The sequence below is a fragment of the Capra hircus genome, chromosome 25 (assembly GCF_001704415.2).
Source record: "Capra hircus breed San Clemente chromosome 25, ASM170441v1, whole genome shotgun sequence".
In the NCBI taxonomy this organism is placed as follows: Eukaryota; Metazoa; Chordata; class Mammalia; order Artiodactyla; family Bovidae; genus Capra; species Capra hircus.
In genome coordinates this window covers 1,461,198-1,482,344 of record NC_030832.1, presented here as the reverse complement: position 1 = coordinate 1,482,344, position 21,147 = coordinate 1,461,198, and the positions used below count along the sequence as shown (strand labels likewise).

Sequence of the window (21,147 nt, the reverse complement as noted above, 5' to 3'; positions counted from 1 at the left end):
GACACTTGTGGGACTCCAGGTCCATACTAAAGAGGGTTGAAGGGGGAGCAGAAGGACGGAGTGAGGGGACCACTGGCAAGGGACCCAGATGGAGGGAGGCCCTTGCAAGATGGCAGAACACATTTATACAGGGGACTGGGGACAATAACTGGAAATGCAGAAGGGGACCAGCAGTTGAGGGGCCTCTGAGGAGGCAAGGGAGTGTCAGGTGGAGGTCCTTCCTTCCTAGGGAGAGAGCATGGCCATGGCAAAGGGGCCAAGGGGTCCCCACTTCCTCTCTGGCAGCCCTTGGCTGAGGGGAGGGAGGGGTTCCAAGGAGATCCAGGTTTCAAATGAACACTGGGAGGTGGGGGATGGGCTGCCAGGTCTTAAGATCCTGCTCCCTTGGGGAAGACGTTCTCCCCAAGCTGGCCAGGGGGCACAGTGAGGAGACCCCCTGTGGGGCTCCCGGGAGGCTGGTGTGGGGGCTGCTGCTCTCCTTGTCCTGCACACATTGATGCGTGGCAGCCGGACACACACCCCTCCCACCGTGGGATACCTCTCCCCTCCTCGGGGACCCTGGGACCTGGTTTGATGACTCCATCCCCTACAAGGAGGGGCAACAATGTCAGAAAAGGGAGAAGGGGACCCAGCCCCAGCAGTGTCTCTGCCTCTGTGCCCCGCTTCTGCCGCACAAGGACAAGCAGATCTCGGCTGGGTTGGGGCAGAGAGGGCGGAGCAGGAGTGGGGCGGGAGGAGGCGGGGGTGGGAACGCATCCCCCGGCAGGCGGGCGGGAGGGCTCCTGACATTTGCCAGGGCGTGGGCGCGGCAGTTTGCGCCTCGGAGCCAGATGACAAAGTACACAACTCGGAGGAAAGGGGTCACACGCGGCGGCGCGGCAACTAGGCGAGTTTTATTGAACAGACGACCGGCCTGGTGGTCGAAGACATTCGGTCTGAGTCAGGCGAGGGGGCGCTAGCAGGGGCGGCGATCAGGACGGCTTCGGGGCGAGGCGAGGGCTGGCGAAGGCGGTACCCTGCGCAGACCGTGGCTGAGCCGGAGACTCTCCGAAAGCTCTAGAAAGAACAGAGAGGCCCGTGGGGAGAGGGCCGTGCGCTCTCCACTACCGCTCCCCCGACTCCCCGGGCTGGAAGCGTAGAGAGACTGCTCCAGGAGAGCCTTCCCCGGAGTCGGGGATAGAAAGGTCGTTGGGTGCCCTGCGGGCAGGCAGACAGCACGGCTCAGATCTCCCGAGACCCGCCTCTTTGCTGGCGTCCTGTCCCGTTCCTCTCCCCGCGTACCTGGCCTGCTCCGCCGAGGTCCAGGAGGAGGCGCCAGGCCGCCACTCGGGTTGGCGCGCGGACTCCGGGGCGCGCAGGTTGCGAGGCCCACTGACAGGGAGCCCCGCCCCGGAGCGTCTGCGTCGCGCCTCCCACGGTCTCTGAGCTTCGGAGGGAAGCAGCAGAGCATCGAGGGCGGCCGGCCCCGGAGAGAGGGTGTTTCTGGCAGAGGGCCCCTGGGACAGCGCGCCCAGGCCCAAGGTGTCCCAGGCGGGGGGCCCGGCCGCGCGGCGCCACATGTAGGGCGAGCGGCGCAGCCCCATGAGCAGGCCGGCCGCGCGGCCCACCGTGTGGTAGCGGGGGCTCGCCACGTGCTTGTACCAGGCGCCGGCGGAAGGCGGCAGCAGCAGCAGCCACAGCAGGGCGAGCAGCCGGCGGCTGGCGGTGGCCCCCGGCCCCGGGCCCCGCACCCCTGTGCCCCGCGCCAGGGTGCTCACGTCGACAGCCGCCCGGAGGCGCGGACCAGGCACTGGCTCCGTCGGGTCTGCGCGCGCCGCGTGGAGAAGCCGGAGTGCAGGAGCTGCAGGCGGGGAGTTGGGCCCCGCGGGTCGGGCTATAACTGCTCGGCGGCCCCGCCCCTGCTCGCCCCCGCGGTACCTGCCTGGCTCCCTAAAGGGAGGGGGCGGGATGAAGGGAGAAGAGGAGCCCAGGCTACGCCGCAGGACGTGGGCTCCTGAAGCACCCTGGCTGAGTGGGATTCATCTCCTGGAATTCATCTCCTCCCCGGTCTGGGGGCTCCCCTCCTCCCGTGTCTCACGCCCCTCTTCCTCTGTCCCCAAGGAGAGGAGCTGCCAGGCGCAGGGATGGGGACAGGAAGGTGGGGCACACGCAGATCAGGCTGGGGGGCCAGCAGCGCCCCAGGGGGCAAAGCAGGAGAGCTGACTGGTGGGGGCCCTCTGCACCAAGACCCCTCTGCCTGCCTCCTCCCCTGACGGGCTGTTCCTTATCCTCACCTGTGTGTGCACAGTCGTGTCCAACTATTTGAGACCGCCTGCCCCATAGCCCACCAGGCCCCTCCATCCATGGGGATTCTCCAGGCAAGAATACTGGAGTGGGTTGCCATGCCCTCTTCCAGGGGAACTTCCTCACCCAAGGATTGAACCTGCATCCCTTATGTCTCCTGCATTGGCAGGCAGGCTTTTTTTTTAACCACCAGAGCCACCTGGGAAGCCCTCACCTAACACAGTTCAAATCTGTGCCCACACCCTCTTCTCCGCTCCCTAACCCCTAGCTTCTCCCCACCAACCTACTTCCCAGCTGCTGCTAGGTGGTGGATGCTTGGTTAGGATTAGGCTCCCAGAATAAAGAGTCAGTCCCTCTTACCCCCAGCCCCTGCCCTGGGCAGGATAAGGCTCTGCAGACCTCCAGCCTCCTCTCTGACTGAAAGTGAGAGTCACTCAGTCAGTCTGACTCTTTGCAAGCCCATGGACTACATAGTCCATGGAGTTCTCCAGACCAGAATACTGGACTGGGTAGCCTAGCCTTCTCCAGTGGGTCTTCCTGACCCAGAAATCAAGCCTGGGTCTCTTGCATTGCAGGTGGATTCTTAACCAACTGAGCTATCAGGGAAGCCCTCCTCTTTGTCTGTGATCCCCTAAAACCATGTTTTCTGGCCAGATCAGTCTCAATTCTTTTGCTTTACCCAACAACCCACGAGTTGGCCCATTTCTGTGCTTCTGTGTCTGGGATGGACATCCTGGCCTTTTCAATCTATGACCAAACTCCTACTCATCTTTCAGGATCCTGCTTAAATAGTCCCTATCTGAATAGTCTCCTGGAGTATCCCTCTCTGCCTGCCTGGGGTTAATAGCTTCTTTCCAGATGTCAGGGCCTGACCCATTCTTGCCTGAGCCCTAAGCCAGGGAGGATTTAAGCCCTCAAAATAATCAGACCTCATTCCACCACCACCCCCCCACCAAGCAACCACACCACTCACGGGGTGCCTTCTAAGTTCCAGACACCAGGGATCCTGAATTATCATACTTTGATCTCCAAACAATGCCACGTGTATGTGTGGTAAGTTGGTTCAGTCATGTCCAACTCTTTGCCACCCTATGGACTATAGCCTGCCAGGCTCCTCTGTCCATGGGATTCTCCAGGCAAGAATACTGGAGTGGGTTGCCGTGCCCTCCTCCAGGAGATCTTCCCAACCCAGGGATTGAACCCGCATCTCTTACATCTCCTGCATTGGCAGGAGGGTTCTTTACCACTGACACCACCTGGGAGATTCCCAAACAATGCCACAAGGTGGGACAATTATTGATTCCATCTACCAAAGAGGAAACTAAGGCCTGGGGGAAATTAACTTACTCCAGTCACCTGGGTAAGCACTGGGAACAGAGTGGGGTCCAACCCAGACCACCAGCCTGAGAGTTCCAGTTTGAGGACCCCAGCTACAGTGCTTAATGGAAGCCTCCCTTCCCCCTCTGCCCTTCTCTTCAGCAAGAAGGAGGGGCGAATCCAGGGCAGGAGTAGGGCACAGTCTGGGTCTGTCCTTCCTCTCGAACTTGCACATTGGGAGAGGCCCAGAGGGGCTCAGAAGTGCCGAGGGGAGGCCCCTACTTTTGAGGCAGGAGGGGCAGAGAGGTCTGGTGACCCCTTGGGGAAGGTCTGGAAGCCATCGGCTCTCCCCACAAAGGCCCTGTGGAGCAGCTGAGAAACATGCCCTGGAGCTCAGTGCCCCAGACTGGACGCTGGTGGGTGTGAGGGGGGGCACTCCTGCCTCAGTTTCTTCATTGGTAAACAGTAATGGTAGCCTCCTGACCAGCTGGCTGTGAGCACTAAACATCCAGGCTGCTGGGACTTCCCTGGCCGTCCAGTGATTGAGACTCTGCACTTTCTCTGCAGGGGGCGTGGGTTTGATCCCTGGTCTGGGAAGTAAGATCCTGAATGCTATGAGGCATGGCCAAAATTATTTTTTAAAATCCAGGCTGGGTCTTGACGGGGTACCTGGCATGCAGTAACCAGTGAAGTTGCTCAGTTGTGTCCGACTCTTTGCGACCCCACAGACTGTAGCCTATCAGGCTCCTCCATCCATGGAATTTTCCAGGCAAGAGTACTGGAGTGGGTTGCCTGACCCAGTCAGGGGATCTTCCTGACCCAGGGATCGAACCTAGGTCTCCTGCATTGCAGGCAGACACTTTACCGTCTGAGTCACCAGGGAAGGTAAATGGCGAGGCTAACATCTGTTATTGTTGCTGTGCCAGCGGCTGCCTAGTCCCCAAACCTGTCAGAGAAGATGCTTTGATGGAGGGGTGATGGCGCAGGGACCAGGCAGGGCGGGGATACAGAGGGAGCCGCCTGCGCGCCTGGAGGGCCCTGGAGGAGCGCAGGGACCGGTGGGCCGAGTGGAAAGCTGCCCCTTCCACCCACTACTGCCTCTCTCTCCTGGGGCCCCTTGGCCTCGAGAGCTGCCTGGAGTGTGCAGTGGGTGGGCAGCGCGGCACGACGCAAGGGTCCCCTGGCACTGCCGCCCACTCCCTGCTGAAAGGAGGCAGGGGACTGCGGGCGGTGGGCAGGAAGCGTCTGCGGGCAGAATGTCATTGATGTGAAAGCTGATCAATCGTGGTCGATGCAGTAATGGAGGTTTCTGCGCAGTTAGAAAATTGAAGACAGCTACAGTTAGCAGAGTGGATAAATCTGAAAATGCCATATTGACCAAAAAAAAAAAAAGTGCCCTACACAACAGAATGTTCAGTGTCTGAAGTTTAAATACCAGCGATCCTTCCGGCTGGCTTATGACTGTGAACTAGAGGGAAGGAAAATGTCCGCATGCAGGTGAGAGGCGGAGGGCCTGTTGGGACAGAGTCTGTGGCTGCCTGTCAGGTGGAGGTGTGCGGAAGGCAGGCAGGGATGGAGCCCAGGGCCGGGGAGGGAGAAGAGCACCGAATAGCTTGACGGTTCCTGGGGGCTCCCGGTTTGGGGTGCTCAGGATGAGGGTCTCTGTGCCCTGCCCAACACTGAGGCCAGGGGCCCAGGGACAAAGGGCTCTGCCAGCAGCCCCCCACCTCCCAGAAGTCTGGAGCCAAAAGTCTGTTGCCAGAGGAGGTAGTGGCCCTAATGATGCATGAGAGCTACCCAGTCTTTCTGGGGCTCACTGCACCTTTCATCCACATACAGACCCTTCTAGAAGCTGGATGATCATGGATGCTATTTGCACATCATCTCCCCTGACACTGGACCAAGCCCTGCGGGGGCCTGGGACCATGTCTTGCTTCATACTCTCCCTCCCAGGCACAGCACCTGCCTCCTCCCCCAACAGGAACCCCATCCTAATGACACAGAAAATAAGAAAACCTCTCCATTTCATCATTTAAAATGATTATGTTTTATTAAGGCTTCCCTGGTGGCTCAGAGGGTAAAGCATCTGCTTGTAATGCGGGAGACCTGGGTTCCATCCCTGGGTCGAGAAGATCCCTTGGAGAAGGAAAAGGCATGTTTTATTAAGACTGTACATGGGCGCACGTGGTAAGTCTCTTAAGTTGTGTCTGACTCTGCGCAACCTTATGGACTGCCACCTGCCAGGCCTCTCTGTCCATGGGTTTCTCCAGGCAAGAATACTCGCGTGGGTTGCCATTTCCTTCTCCAAGGGATCTTCCACACTCAGGGATTGAACTTGGGTCTCTTACATCTACCTGCATTGGCAGGCGGGTTCTTTACCACTAGCGTCACCATACATTTTAAGTCAAATGCTAGTATAAGGGACACAGTAAGTGGCCTCTGTTCCACCCTCTCACATCAGCATCCTGCCCTCCAGAGGCAATGACTTCTAACTCTTTCAGCCATTTCTCCTAGTATTTGCCTCCATAGTTTGAAATCACCAACAACCGCTATTCTAAAAACGAGTGGTCTCTTTTTTGGCTATGCCACATCTCATATGGGAGCTTAGTTCCCCCACCAGGAATTGAACCCTCATCCCACGCAGTGGAAGCATGAGTCCTAACCACTGAACCACCAGGGCAGTCCCTGGGTGGTCTTTTCTGTTCTGGCTGTGCTGGGTCTTCATGGCTTTCTCCACTGGCAGCAGTTGGGGGCTACTCTTCATTGTGGTGCACCGGCTTCTCGTTGTGGAGCACAGGCTCTAGGTGTGTGGGCTTCGTAGTTGTGGCATCTGGGCTTAGTTGCCCCGGGGCATGTGGAATTTTCCCAGGCCAAAAGTCGAAGCTGTGTCCCCTGCCCCTGCATTGGCAGGCGGATTCTTAACTCCGGACCAAAGGGTGGTCTTTTTAAGGAGGTATACTTTGAGTAAAGCAGGCACATCTTCATTTGTTACATATGCCTACACCTATGTGCCCAGAGCCCAGATCAAGGTAGAAAGTATTTTGGTACCCTAGGGCGCTCCTTTCAGGCTTCTCTGGTAAATCAGTTGGTAAAGAATTTGCCTGCAATGCAGTACACCCGGGTTCAATCCCTGGCTCAGGAAGATCCCCTGGAGAAGGAGATGGCAACCCACTCTAGTATCCTTGCAGGGGAAATCCCACGGGCAAAGGAGCCTGGTGGACTACTGTCCACAACTGAGCGACTAAACCACCACCACCAGGGGGCTCCCTCTACTCTTAGACAGAAGTCCCCAGCAAAATTCATCAGCGTTTTCTCAACCTCAGCATAGCTGGCGTTTGTGAGGCTGTCCTGGGCCCCGAAGGATGGGGAGCAGCATCATGACTGTGTAGGCAGCAAAAGAGCCCTTCCCCAAACATGTCTGTGCCCTAATGCCTGGAGGCTGTGACTATTTACATGGTAAAGCGTAATTCAAGTTGCAGATAAAATTGAGGGTGCTAATCAACTGAACTTCATATTGGGTTGGCAAAAAAGTTCCTGTGGGTTTTCCCCATAAGATGTTACAGAAAAACTTGAATGAACTTTTTGACCAATCCAATATAAGCAAAGCATCCTGAATTATCCAGGTGAGTCCAGTGTAATCTCAAGGGTTCCCAAGTGTGGAGGAGAGAGGCAGTCAGAGAAGGAGAGGTGACAGTGAAAACAGAGGCTGGAAGGAGGGAGGGCCAGGAGCATGGAAAGCAGGCAGCCCACCGGAGGCTGGAGAAGTCAAGGAAACACGAATGCAGCCCGCCTGCACCTTAGTTTTATCCCAATGAGAGTCATTTTGAATTCCTGAATTCCAGAACTGTACTATAGTAAATATGCATTGTTTTAAGTCACTATGTTTGTGGTAATTTTTTACAGCAGCAAAAAAAAAAAAAAAAAGAAGAAGAAGAAGAACTGACACTTTCAAATTGGCCACACTTCAGGTGGCCAGAGTACTGGCGCTTCAGCTTCAGCTTCAGTCCTTCCAATGAGCATTCAGGGTTGATTTCCTTTAGAATTGATCTCCTTGCTGTTCAAAGGACTCTAAAGGTTTATATATATATATATATGTATATACACATATATACTTTTTTTTTTTTCCTGAAGTTTCCTTCTGCTCTCTGGGTCTGCTTGTTTTTGTCCCTGTATCTTACACTGCAGGCTTTCCTCCTGTGTCTGCAGATTGCTGGCTGCCAGTCAGACCCTGACAGGCTGGCTCCTTTCGTAAGGGCGTGGCTTGCTGAGAGGTGAGCTTCATTGCAGGGCAGCTGGGCACCGGGATAGCCTTTCAGTCCCTAATGGGGTATGCAGATCTTCTTTCTGAGGTGGTGCGTTTCCTCAGTGAACAATCCTCTAGTTTCCTGCCGACAGTGAGTGGGAGGAGGACTGGATGGATACAGGGAAGGCCCAGGCGCCCAGTCAATGCACCAACTTCCATGCACTCCTTTTTTAACCCCACCTTCAGTGAACTGCTCTGTGGGGTTCCCCCAAGGGTCTTAAGGATGCTTTGTAAAATGAAAACCAGTCACCCTCCACCTGCACTCTGTCATTTCACAATTTGCTTGCATCTTTCACTCATTGCTTGTTCTCTTCCTCTTCTTTGTGCTCATGGAAAGTCTTTTTACTCCTTTGCTGTCCTTTTAGTGGGATTTTGTGAGGGTGAGATGACACCTGCCCATGGCCAATCCACCAGGTTATTTGGTATGATGATCCTTGTTTTGCAAACGAGGAAGCTAAAGGCTCAGCAAGTTGACCAAGGTCACCGGCAAATACGTAGTTGGAGTTTCCAGCCCATTTCTGCTTCTACAGTCCAAGCTCATCCTTCCACAACACACTGCCTATTTTCTAGAAGGGTTCAGATCTGAACCAACCTCCCTTAACAGCAGAAGAGAGGTCCTGAGTGTGCCTGACCCCAAGAATAGTGAGGAGGCCCCAAACATACTGCAGAGTCCCAAAGCCCCTGGATTCACTACCCCCAATCTGCAAGCCTGTCCTGCTATTTCTCTGCCTCAAGCCCCCAGGCTCAGCTGGGTGAGGTCAACTTGCCGCTGAAGAGGTCACGTTCTCTACCTGCCTTTTCTACTGGGACTGGGGATGTCCACCCCTGGCTCAGAGACAGATGTCACCACGTGTTGTCTTTTCCAATAGGGATTGTGTTTGTGTGTGCTCACACGTGTGCCCAATGACCAGGCCCCTGTTTGTCCCAAATACAACATAAGATCTGGGTTGGAGAGAGATTTGGGTTCCTAACAAGGTCGCTGCTGCTGCTGCTGCTGCTGCTGCTGCTAAGTCGCTTCAGTCATGTCTGACTCTGTGTGACCCTATAGACAGCAGCCCACTAGGCTCCTTTGTCCCTGGGATTCTCCAGGCAAGAATACTGGAGTGGGTTGCCATTTCCTTCTCCAAATAAGGTCGCAATATTTAGCAAATAAAAATACAGGGCTGTCAGTTAAATTTGAATTTCAGAGGAACCATGAATAGCATCTTAATATTAAGTATTGAAGAGGGAATTCATAGGGCCTGGACTCCATCTTAGGCCTGTTCATGCTGATCATGCTCAGCCACCTCTCCAATGGACTCTGAACCCTGTGTTCAGTGCCTATGGAAACGACAACAGAAGGAGAAAACTCCCTCTGGACAGGCCATAAATTTTTCCATACCTATCGGAGTGTAACCTCAGGCTTATTGATTATCAGCCAATTGTTTAACTCCTTGAGCACATAACACATGAATGATGGGGTTATTGGGATTGTATTTACCCTTCCTTTGTTTATGTAAGTCTCAAGGAATTTGAAATGATGGGTTCAGACAAGTGCACATGGGATATAAAAGATTTTCACAAATGCTGGTCCAGGTCCTTGGCCAAGAGGAGACTCCGCCTTGGGCCCGCTGGTGTAATAAACTGCACTTCACTATGTGCATTGTCCCTCTGAGTGAGTTTGTTTCCCGGAACACGTGGCTACAACAGTATGACCCATCAATATTTGGGTCATACGTTGCTCCGAGAAGAGAGGGCCGGCCCAGGACAGAGGCCTAGGCGGAGAAGCCGGACGTCCGCAGCCTGGCGCGGGGACAGCGGCAGGCCTCCAAATCGGCCGCCTCCGCCTAGAGCGCCCAGGGCGAAGTCGCCGCTCTAGCTCGCACCTCGCTGAGGCGGAAGTCGCACACGCACTTCCGTCGGGCGGGCCCGTTGCTGGGCGGGGCGGTGACGTCGCCCCCGGAAGGGGCGGGCCCGCCGGGAGCCAGGCCGTGCGGTGCGGTGCCGCGCCGGCCGGGAGGGGGCCGGATCCCGGACCATGGCGGCGGCTGCGGCGGCGGGCCCGGAGGGGCGGCGCGCGGCCCAGGAGGCGGCGGCGGCGGCACCTGAGCGGGGCGGCGGGAGCTGCGTACTGTGCTGCGGGGATCTGGAGGCCACGGCGCTGGGCCGCTGCGACCACCCGGTGTGCTACCGCTGCTCCACCAAGATGCGGGTGCTGTGCGAGCAGCGGTACTGCGCCGTGTGCCGCGAGGAGCTGCGCCAGGTGAGCCGCGCCGGCGGGCAGCGTGTCGGGACTCCCGGGCGGGCGCGGCCCGGCGGGACGGCGGGGCACCCGGCGGCCGGAAGGGGCCTCTGCCTTCCTGGTGTCCGACCGCAGGCCTGGTGGCGCCGGCTTCCGAGCGGGAGGCCCGGCGCGGCCGCCTGTCGTGGGTGGGGGGGGGTCCCCATCGTTGGTCCAGCTGTGGGCCGTCTGGGCGCGGGAGGCAGGCGGTAGTCGAGGTCCCTGTGGGCCCAGAGCCTGCGGGCTTTCCTGTTGACCCCTAGGACTCTTGCCAGGCCGCTGGAAGGGGCATGGTCAGAGCCGGTGCTCCCCGACTCGCTCGGCTTTGGGGGTTTATTCCTCAGGGGTCTCCATCCCGGTGAAGGCAGCAGGGAAAGTGGGCACCTTCAGAGGCGACCTATCCCGGGAGCAGAGGGTCATTCTGGGCGTTTCCAGCTTAGCCGTGTGTCTGGGTCTCTCTGGGTGACGCTGAGGGAACTCTTTCTGAGACTGGCATTTTCATCTACTAAGTGACTTGTACTCAGACCTGCCACCCAAGGGGAAAGCGAAACCACTGAGGTCTCCTCAGGGTGCCTGGTGAGTGGGGATAAAAGTGTTAGAAGCTTTCATCCTCCTTGCCAGTTTCAGCTGGAGGGGCTCGGCTCCAGAGTGGAGGGGCTGGAGTTTCTGACTGTCCAGACTTGGAAGTCCCAGTGAGGTCAGAGGGCATCATCTCTGCCCCCCCCCCCACCACAACCCTCCTCGCAATGCCAGCTGCTGGCTGGGGGCACTTAGCTGGAACTCCCTGGGTTTGCTGTGCTTTGAAATTTGTTTGCTTCCAGAGTTGTGAAACTCTCCTGGGATGTGAATGGAAAGCTTGGGTTGGTGATACCTGTCAGGGAATGTAACTTTCTTTCTACAAGTGATGCAGAAACGACATCCTTTTTTCATTTTTTTTTAAAGTAGACTTTTATGTTAAAGGAGCCAAGCAAATGCTGTAATCCCATGAGCTCTGTGGGCACATATCCTGTACCCTACCTGAAGAAGACATTGAGAGATGCTGTCAGTCTGTGATGGGGTGGAGCGAGACAGACTCGGATCTGGGAGAGGTCTAGGGTGCAGGAGCAGTCGGTGAACTGTGGATCTGTCTGTGTCTTAGTCAGAAGGCTCCTCCCAGCTACACCAGAGCCTGCCTTGCAGGCCAGGCTTGCGTGACGTGACGTAACTCTTGAATGACCAGGTTTCCCAGCACACGTGTAGCTTCCTGGCAGTCAGGCAGGTAGGCAGGCAGGCGCAGCGGAGTCTCCATCCCTGGGCATTGCATGTCTCATTGAGAAAGTAAAGTGTTAGTCGCTCAGTTGGGTCCAACTCTGTGAGACCCCATGGACTGTAGCCCTCCAGGCTCCTCTGTCCATGAGATTCTCCAGGCGAGAATACTGGAGTGGGGAGGAAGTAAGCAGACACCTATATATGGCTCTCATAGCTAGCACCTGGCCTCTGTCATTCCTTGTGGGTCCCACACCCTTCAGGTGCTCTGTGGCAAGGGGGCGTGGACATGAGCTGTCAACTGGCTTCGGCTGGGGTGTGGTTTGGCATCAGGTACCCCAGCCAAGCCGCCTTCCTACCAGGCCTGCTCCAAGTTGCTTGGCAGCAGGAGGAGGTTCTGGGCAGTTTGGGAAGATGATGCTCCTCTCTGTGCATCCGGCTTCCTCCCATGCTTGGACTTGGAATCCACCCCACCCCACCCCCATGCTTCCCTGGTTGAGTCCTGCACTGTTCTCTGAATTCATCCTGTGTCCCATGCCTGCTCAGAAACTTCTGAACCCTGCCTCTCTTCTGCCGCTTCTATGGGACTAAGCCTCTAAAAAATTGGGAGGAAAGCACGCCAAGATGCTTTGTGGGACAGGGCAGCTTTGTTTGCTTAATTCCTGCATCTTCACCTGGCGCCTCCCTTGGCTGACCCGGGGGACAGCCCTGCAACTGCTGCTCAGACGAGGAGCCAGATGAGTCAGGATTGCCCAGCAGGTGCTCATGGTGGAGGCCTAGGCTCCTTCCTAGCTGGTGGGCAGTGGCAGCACGGGGCCGCTGACTGAGACTGATGTCAGGTCCCGGGGTCCTGCCCCCTCTTGCCTGATCCTGTCTTTCCCACTGGCCACGTTCTTCTGAAAGACAAGTCTTGTCTTGCTTTCCACCTGGCCCTGATCCCGGGGATGTCAGAAAGGCTTGACAGGGCTGCTGTACAAAGTGGGATGTGTCTGAGCCAGGAGGGACCTCGCAGACAGCCTGGTGCAGCCCCTCTGCCCCATCTCATAGGCAGGAACTGGGAGGGAGGTCAAACCTGCTGACTCTGGTCGTGCTCCCTGTTGTCCTGGCCCCTCTTCCCCAGGGGGCCGCTCTCACCCTGGTCACGGTGGACACCATTCTGTTCTGCGCTCACTCTCCGTGAGTGCTCCCTGCTCCCTGGGAGTGGGGAGCAGCAAGGCCCTGGGCAGACACTCCCCTGGTTGGGGAGTCCAAGAAGGCTTTCGCCCCTCTCTCCCTCTCATCGGGGCCTGATCCTTTTGGGGCCCACCCAGGGGCACTCTTTCCCACTTGATCATTTACTGCTTGGCCCACCCAGGGGCTGCCCAGAATGGCCCATCCTCAAGTGTCTAGGCCTGGCCTGTACTTCTATCCTGGGACCCCTCCCATCCCTGGAGTGGGGGGTCTCAGGCCCCCACACCCTCCTCCTTGTGTAGCTATCCATTCTTGCCGCTCGCCTCACCCTCTCTTGAGGCAGGGACACTGGCTGCTCCCGCCCGTCATCTGGCCCAGTCCTGGGGGGCCCTGTGCTGCTCCCAGGCTGTGTGTGAGGGGCAGTCAGTGTTGCCCCGTCCCATCTGCCAGCCTGCTCACCTCATTCTCAAACGAACATGGCCTGAGCCTGCACGCCCACGGCCACGTTCCCTTCCTAAGCCTCTTCTGTACTCCAGTCCCTTCCTGAGCCTGCCCAGTGTCCCCCTTTGGCCTGGCTCAGGTGCACCCAGCCCGGACTGTCCCACCAGACTGCTCCGGAGGGACAGACCCCCCCCAAGCTGATGGTCACCCGGTCCAGTGAGGGTGCTCACATCCAGGGACAGACTCCACCTGTGGTGGATCGGAGCGGCACTCTGAGTGGAGGGGCCTCCCCACACCGGTGTTTCTGGGGAGGGATATCATTTCTCTGCTGTCTGCCAGCCCAGGACACTTTGGAAGCTTCGGGGCGTCCCTCGAGGGCTGGTCATGGGAGCGCGGTGTCCTGGAGGTTGGCTCCTGTGCTCTGCAGCGCCAGCAGGTCTTAACAGTTTGGGGCCCTGCACCTGCGGGCACCTGTCCCTGGGCAGGAATGGGGGTCTGTTCTGGAAAAGCACCCCTGGGAGTGGAGGCAAGGCAGGGCTGGGCATGGGCTTGCTCTTGGAGTGCAGATTCCACGAGAAGAGGCCAGTGTGTGGCCCAGGCCTTTCCCACGTCCCTTCTGGACCTGTCGGGAGATCCTGGGCAGAGGGTATAGGGTGAGCCTTGGAGGCAGAGCAAGATTCCACTGTGAAGACAGGCCACAGGAGTGCGGCTGGTGTAGCTGGGGCCACAGCCCCCACGTCCCTCTGCCTGGCTTGCCAGCATGGTGATGGGAAGAAAGGTCTTCGGGGCCTGTCATCCCCGCACCCCTGGACCCTCAGGTCGGGCGTGGCTGGACTGGGACAATTCCTTTGGGGCAGGAGCGGGCAAGGCTTGGCTGCCCCCAAACAATGGGGCGTGTCCTCAGAAGTGGAGGCTAAGCTCCCCATCTCCCCCCGCCCCCCACCGCCAGGGGCCCCAGGAACCGGGTTTTCACCACCTTGCTGTGGTGGCTGGCATAACCACTCAGCCTCTCCAGCCAGTCTTCCGTTCTCCCAATTTCATGGCTGTTCTGGTTTTAGACATCCTCTGTAGCTGGGCCTAAATATAACAGGGGTGACCCTGATGTGGCCTTTCCCAAGGTGAGGATGTCCCCTGGGTGTGCTGGCGCAGACGCTGAGCTGAGGCGAGTAGCCAGCTCCAGGCCGGGGGCAGTGGCGGATCAGAAAGGTGCTGAGCAAAGAGGTGGGCCCATGTTGTCTCGGTGGTAGAGCGGGGAGGATGGGGGGCCGGAGGATGGGGGCCCCTGCAGGGAGCAGGGCCCTTGTCAGCTCAGGGGGACCTGCGCCTGCAGGAGGGCCCTGGGGGCCAGGCTGGGGTGACCTTGTCCCACGTCATGGTCTGGCCCAGCAGCTTTACTGAGTGCTAGAGACCCTGAGAAGCGGCCAGCTGCAGAGTTTCACATCCATCACACCAGCTCAGCCGTGTGGCACCCCCAGACCGAGCAATTAATGGGGAGGAAGCTGGCCAAGAACAGCTGGGGCCATGACCAAGTCCTGGGGGGGCACCCCCTCCCGTGACATCACAGAAGCCTCATGGGAGAGGAGGGCGGCCAGGTCTGATGCACTGTCGCCTGATACAGTCTGGCGGGTGGCAGCCACTCTTTCCTCAGCTGCTCCTTGGAGTGTCTCTTCTTCCTCCCCAGCCTGTTGTCCTGTGCTCAGCACCCGTGTGTTTGAGCCCCCGGTGGCAGGCTGTCTGATCCTTCACTGTCCCCGGGCAGCCTGTCTGTCTAGGGTGGGTGGGGTCACTGCCCCCTGGAGGCGTGGCCGGCTGTTGCCTCTCTGTCCCGGCCGCCCTCGGGGTGTCTGGCTGGGTGTGGGGAGAGGGGCCTCCAGGAGGGGCCCTCAGTGCCCCCTTTGCTCTCGGCCTGACGGCACCCCGCAGTGGGCGTCCACAGCCTGCCCAGCGGTCCCTTTGGGTCTGGTTTCAGGTGGTCTTCGGGAAGACACTCCCTGCCTTTGCCACCATCCCTCTTCACCAGCTGCAGCATGAGAAAAAGTATGACATCTACTTTACGGATGGAAGAGTGTTTGCCCTCTACAGGTGAGAGCGGACTTCTTGGCCGGGGTCCTGTGGGGCTGCGGGCGCACCGCATCCCGCGTGTGCTCCTCGCTTCCCTCGGGGGTGCGACGTCAGGGCCTGGCAGCTGGTTCCTGTCCGCGGGCTCTCCTGGGCTCTCCTGGAACGGGGTTGCTCACAGCCCCCTCCTGCGGTGGTGGTGGAGGTGGGGGGTGTGGCGGGGGAGTTCTGGGGTTCTGTGAGGTGCACCAGAGCTGGTGCGAGTCAGGTTCTTCATCTGTAGAGGAAAAACGCCATAAGGGGTACGGTCGTCTTGGGGGTAGCCCCCGTCTTCCGGGTGGGGGTCCATCTCCTGGACTGGGGCCTTGTCCGGCTCAGGCCCCGGCGCTGTCTGATGCAGCAGAGTGCCCGCCCTCCTGGCCCTCGCTCCCGGGGTTATCTGCAGGGCCGCGGGGGGGGGCCTTGGGGTTCTCGCGCTCCCTGGGGCTGGTGGTGCTGAGTGTCCAGGTGGGGGGCTGGCCGGCTGTCTCCCCAGGCAGCTGCTGCAGCACGAGTGCCCACGCTGTCCTGAGCGGCCGCCCTTCAGCCTCTTTGGGGACCTGGAGCAGCACATGCGGAAGCAGCATGAGCTGTTCTGCTGCAAGCTGTGCCTCAGGCACCTGCAGGTGAGCCCGCCTCCCGGAGCCCCGGCGCCCCTCACTTCGCGGGCCACCAGGTGGATGGGCCTGGGCCGCACTGAGGCCACTAGAGGCCCTCTGCACCGTGGGGCTGGGGAGGGGCGGGAGGCCTGGGAGCCCGCCCACTCCCGCGCCCAGCGCCCCTTCCCCGCAGATCTTCACGCATGAGCGGAAGTGGTACTCGCGCAAGGACCTGGCTCGGCACCGCATGCAGGGGGACCCCGACGACACGTCGCACCGCGGACACCCCCTCTGCAAGTTCTGTGACGAGCGCTACCTGGACAACGACGAGCTGCTCAAGCACCTGCGTCGTGACCACTACTTCTGCCACTTCTGCGACGCGGATGGGGCTCAGGACTACTACAGGTGGGCACGGCGGGGCCCGGGGTGCCACAGGTGGGTGTGGGTACATGGGGACTCCTGGACCAGGCGGGCCGGCGCAGGCCCTGCTGATGCCCGGTCCCCGCAGTGACTATGCGTATCTGCGCGAGCACTTCCGCGAGAAGCACTTCCTGTGCGAGGAGGGCCGCTGCAGCACCGAGCAGTTCACTCACGCCTTCCGCACGGAGATCGACCTGAAGGCCCACAGGACGGCCTGCCACAGCCGCAGCCGCGCCGAGGCCCGCCAGAACCGCCAGATCGACCTGCAGTTCAGCTACGCACCGCGGCACTCACGCCGGAGCGAGGGTGAGCGGGGTCCCCGCCATCTGCGCACCCTGCAGGCCTCAGACCCAGGCCCTGACGCGACCCCTCAGCGTCAGCAGGGACGAGGGACACAGCCGTGAGCACGTGCGGACGGGAGCTCTTCACGCGGCCTGGCTCCCAGAGGGCCTCGGCTCTGCTGTGCGGGGGTCCCTGGGCCTCTTCTCTGGGTCAGGAGGATTACTGAGTGCCTGCTGCGTGGGAGTCCCTCCTGGGACGGTGGGGCCAGGACGCCCAGGCCCCTCTCTCATCCCAGTTCCTGCTTGACCTGGTGTGTGGGCCGTAGGGGCCCGGGGCCACTGTGAGCCCTGAGAGGCGTCTGTGCCTGCCCCTCGGGTCCACGCTGTGGTGCACGGGGAGGTCTCTGCAGGGTCCGGCCTGGGCCTGACTGGCTGTGTGCTGGCTGCAGGGGTCATCGGCGGCGAGGACTATGAGGAACTGGACAGGTACAACCGCCAGGGCCGCACAGGCCGGGCCAGCGGCCGCGGAGCCCAGCAGAGCCGCCGGGGAAGCTGGAGGTACAAGAGGTGGGAGGATTTGCGAGTCGCCAGGACTTCTGTCCACCTGGCCTCACCAGAGGCCGGGGCATTGTGGACAGCTGGGCTGAGACAGGCGCTGGATCAGGGAGCTTGGCCTTCTGGCCTCTGTGTCCCAGGCATGGCAACAGGGCCACTTGGTGTCCTGAGTGGGGTGTTCTCCTTTCTCCGCTCGTTTAACCAGGGATGCCACGACCCTACAGACGGGGGTGTGAGGGGCCCCAGTCTCGGAGGTGCAGTGCAGGTGTGCCAGGAGGCCCTGGCGTGGCGGACACATGCTCTGGCTGGGCTGCCCCCGTGTCCGGCTGGACCGAGGCATCTGCGGTACCCAGGCGCTGCCCCAGAGAACTGGGCTGGGTGTTTCCCGGGCGCTGGAGCCCGAGGTTCTCGGGGAAGGTGGTCTTGCTGTCCCCACAGCGCCCTCGCCTGGCCAGGGAGGCCGGGCTGGCACCTGTTCCGCTGGCTGCTGGCAGGCTGGCCTCTGAGGTCCCGGCTTCCTGGGGTGAGGCCCCTCCCTAGCCCTTTCCATTGCGTCGCTGTAGTCCTGGGCCTGGCCCAGCCTGAAGGCCTCCCCATCCCAGGGAAGAAGAGGACCGAGAAGTGGCAGCTGCCATCCGGGCCTCGGTGGCCACCCAGCAGCAGCAGCAGGAGACGCGCAGGACTGAGGATCGGGAAGAGGGTGGCAGGCCCAAGAAGGAGGAAGTGGGGCTGCGGGGTCCCGAGGAGGCCCGCGGCCCCCGGCGCCCAGCCCGGACTCCAGGCGAGGGCCCAGGTGAGCAGCTCCCCCGCAGGCAGGCCCACCCTGGCCCAACAGGCGGGACGTGGGCTCCTGACCACAAGGTCGGTGAGAAGCCACTGCCCTCCAGTTGGTCACCCCGCCAGGCCTGATCCCTGCTCCCTCGACACTGTTCAGCTCTGACAAGGGTTCTTGTGTGTCTCGCAGGTCCCAAAGAAGCCTCCGCCAATGGTCCTATGAGCCAGGAGGCCTTTTCCACCACTGGCCCAGCTGCAGGAGCCACACTCCCAAAGTACACGCATGTGGGGCTGGGGGCTCCTACCAAGGGTTGGGAGGGTGGGTGTGGACGCCAGGGCTCCTGCAGAGGCAGGGGCCGGGGCAGGCCAGAGCCCACAGGCTGCTGACCCCTGTCCGCATTCTGCACAGCGCTCTCCCGCCCCCCACTTCGAAGCTCAAGGATGAAGACTTCCCCAGCCTCTGTGCCTCCGCTTCGTCCTCGAGCTCTGCGGCAGCTGCCCCAGGCCCTGTGGGGCTGGCACTGGCATACCCTGTGCCCGCCAGAGGCAGGACCACCTTCCAGGAGGAAGACTTCCCTGCCCTGGTGCCCTCTGCCTCCAAGCCTAGCAGCGCCCCCACCAGCCTCATCTCTGCCTGGAACAGTGGGGCCAGCAAGAAGGTGGCGCATCCTGCCCCAGGGTCCCAGTCCACCAGTGGGGCCAGCCAGCCCCCCAGGAAGTCTGGCAAGGGGGGAAAGGGGGGCAAAAAGGGTGGGCCGCTGCCCGCAGAGGAGGTGGAGGAGGATGGCCGTGCAGGCCTCACGGCCCAGGAGCTGCGGAGCGTGCCCACGACGGTCGCCGTCTCCTCCCTGCTGGCCGGGGCTGCCACCCAGACCTTTACCAAGGTCAGCAAGAAGAAGAAGATGGGCTCCGAGAAGTCGGGTACCGCGTCGCCCCCACCCCCTGACAGAGAGGGGCCCCCTGGGGCCGAGCTGGCCCCCACGGCTACCCCTGGCAGAGCTGAGGGGCCCGCCACCGTCATCGTCAATGGACACTCAGAGGGGCCGGCCCCAGCTCGGAGCACCCCCAAGGAGCCCCCTGGGCTCCCAAGGCCCCTGGGGCCACCCCCCTGCCCCACGCCCCAGGAAGACTTCCCAGCGCTCTGTGGCTCCTGCCCACCCAGGATGCCCCCACCTCCAGGTAGGTGTGCTGGGCCCAGGCCTGCTACGGGGCCCTGGGAAGGGGCCGCGGTAGCAGAATGAGGCTCAGGGTGGCGCAGGCGGGCAGGGAGGCCCGTGTAGGCCCTTCCCACTGCCTCTTAGCCTGGTAGCCAGATCTGGATGCAGGCGGCAGGCCTGTGATCCCGTGGCCGTGGTCTGCCGTATGGCTCCCCTGCGCCCTTTCTTCCCGCAAGTCGGGGAGTCCTGGCACCCTCTGGAGATGAGGACAGAGCAGTTAACTCAGGCCAGGGTTTGCCATGAGGAGCACAACATGCGTGCCGGCCCTTGGTGGCGGCAGCGTCAGCGTGCCCTGGACCCGCTCTGTGGGGATGGGCTGCTCTATGGGGAGGGGCGGCGTGGGAAGTGGGGACTGGGGCCTGCCTGTGCCTGACCAGTGAGGTCACGTCCTGGGACCTTCCCATGCACCCCACGCCCCGCAGGCTTCAACGCCGTGGTGCTCCTGAAGGGCACCCCACCTCCGCCGGGCCTGGCGCCCCCCGTCAGCAAGCCACCCCCCGGCTTCTCCGGCCTTCCGTCAAGCCCCCACACGGCCTGTGTCCCCAGCACTACGACCACCACGAAAGCGTAAGTGTGGGCGGGCCCCTGGCCCCATGCCCCCAGGGGAGAGTGCCCTCACCTTGGGCCTCCCCAAAGGCAGAAGCCTCCACCTCCTTCCGATTCAGACCCAGGCCAACGCCTGTGCCCCGGGCCTACCTGGTCCCTGAGAACTTCCGGGAGAGAAACCTGCAGCTCATCCAGTCCATCAGGGACTTCCTGCAGAGCGACGAGGCCCGCTTCAGCAAGTTCAAGAGCTACTCGGGGGAGTTCAGACAGGTCAGGCAGGCAGGGGTGCAGGGGGCTGGCCCGGCCACCGGGGCCCAGGCTGGGGCCGGGCGTGACTGGGTCTGGCTCTGGCTGGCAGGGCGTGATCTCTGCAGCCCAGTATTACAAGAGTTGCCGGGACCTGCTGGGGGAGAACTTCGAGAAGATCTTCAATGAGCTGCTGGTGCTGCTGCCTGATACAGCCAAGCAGCAGGAGCTGCTGTTGGCTCACACGGACTTCCGCGGCCGCGAGAAGCCTCCCGGCACGAAGGCCAAGAAGAACAGGAAGAGCGCGTGGCAGGCCAGCACCCGGCAGGTGGGCCTGGACTGCTGTGTGTGCCCCACTTGCCAGCAGGTGCTGGCGCACGGCGATGTGGGCAGCCACCAGGCGCTGCACGCCGCCCGGGACGATGACTTCCCCTCCCTGCAGGCCCTCGCCAGGATCCTCACGTAGCTCCGATGTAGCTCCCGCCAGCGCAGGCAGGAGCCGCCGCACCCACAGGCCTCCTTTCTCCCCGTCCCCACCCCCAGGCAGCCCGCGAGGCCACCTGCTCAGGCCCCTCAGCTGGCCGGCTCTCCGGGAATCGCCGGGAAGGCCCGCCATGACTTGCTGGCACACCCTCGTGGGGGATCCCTCTGGATTCCTCCTGGAAACTAGAGAGACCCCTGCCGCAGCAGCAGGCTGCTCTGGGTTTACGTTCTCATGCGCTGGAGGGCACCGGGGCGGGAAGGCCAGGTGCCGGGACCTGTGTGTGCTCTCAGGGCTGGTGGCCACAGTGGCCCCTTCCCGGAGCCCCGGAGCCCTAGCGCTGCAGCACCGCGGTCCCTGAGCTAGGGTCCATGGGTGCTGGAGTCAGATATTGAGTGTGTTGTGTAAACAGTTGGCTGTTTTGTGACTAAAGAACGTTCAGGATTAAAAGACACAAAATTGTGCTACTTGAAGTTGAATCTTTTTATGAGACTAGCTGAATCTGGGATCTCCAATTGTCTCTGAACTTTTATAAGACAGTTTATCTTCAAATAAATTTATTTTGCAATAATGCACATAGCTGGTGTTCTCAGCTTCTCTGCATTCCGGGGTCACCCCACTCAGAGTGGTCAGACACTATAGCTCAGGTGGTCTCAGTGAGTACTGTGGGCCAGGGGTGCGAGGCCTGTGGGGAGAGGGGGGCAGCCAGGCTCTGCTCACAGGCAGAAGCAGCTGACCCCGGGCCTGGGTCTTGGAGGTAAGCACAGCCCAAGCCCTCCAGGAGCAGAGCCAGCCATGCTTGACCTATACTGTGTACCCAGTAAAACTGTCCTTCCAGAACCCAGGAGTCACACAGACCCAAGGTTTACATCCACGGGCCACTGAGAGAGCTTCTAAAGTAAACTCCAGCAG

General features: G+C 60.5%; 2 protein-coding genes across 3 annotated transcripts; one reads left to right on the top strand and one right to left on the bottom strand.

Moving 5' to 3' along the window:
• NPW (neuropeptide W) lies at positions 875-9,922 on the bottom strand. The gene is made up of 3 exons (XM_018039848.1): positions 9,769-9,922; positions 1,282-1,993; positions 875-1,056 (listed from the first exon to the last, which is right to left on the bottom strand). The coding sequence occupies exons 1-3, from the start codon at positions 9,920-9,922 to the stop codon at positions 972-974; spliced, it is 951 nt and encodes a 316-aa protein (XP_017895337.1). The 3' UTR covers positions 875-971.
• Positions 9,906-20,810, top strand: ZNF598 (zinc finger protein 598). 2 transcript variants are annotated; one of them, XM_018040842.1, is made up of 12 exons: positions 9,906-10,145; positions 14,989-15,101; positions 15,613-15,742; positions 15,909-16,120; positions 16,224-16,441; positions 16,866-16,974; positions 17,574-17,764; positions 17,936-18,020; positions 18,155-18,924; positions 19,385-19,529; positions 19,628-19,778; positions 19,867-20,810. In XM_018040842.1, exons 1-12 carry the CDS (start codon positions 9,921-9,923, stop codon positions 20,218-20,220), a joined length of 2,703 nt encoding a protein of 900 aa, XP_017896331.1. In that variant the 5' UTR covers positions 9,906-9,920; the 3' UTR covers positions 20,221-20,810. The 2 variants fall into 2 exon arrangements, with proteins under 2 accessions (XP_017896331.1, XP_017896330.1); XM_018040841.1 differs by having other exon boundaries at positions 16,866-16,983.

Excerpts from the sequence above, each read along its gene's own strand:
- ZNF598 (XM_018040841.1), top strand. The coding sequence starts at position 9,921 with ATGGCGGCGGCTGCGGCGGCGGGCCCGGAGGGGCGGCGCGCGGCCCAG. Across the intron at positions 18,925-19,384 it reads CAGGATGCCCCCACCTCCAG|GCTTCAACGCCGTGGTGCTC; the intron begins GTAGGTGTGCTG and ends CACGCCCCGCAG. Across the intron at positions 19,530-19,627 it reads ACTACGACCACCACGAAAGC|ACCCAGGCCAACGCCTGTGC; the intron begins GTAAGTGTGGGC and ends CTTCCGATTCAG.
- NPW (XM_018039848.1), bottom strand. The coding sequence starts at position 9,922 with ATGGTCCGGGATCCGGCCCCCTCCCGGCCGGCGCGGCACCGCACCGCA. Across the intron at positions 1,994-9,768 it reads GCGACTTCCGCCTCAGCGAG|GAGCCCACGTCCTGCGGCGT; the intron begins GTGCGAGCTAGA and ends AGGGTGCTTCAG. Across the intron at positions 1,057-1,281 it reads ACCTCGGCGGAGCAGGCCAG|AGCTTTCGGAGAGTCTCCGG; the intron begins GTACGCGGGGAG and ends TGTTCTTTCTAG.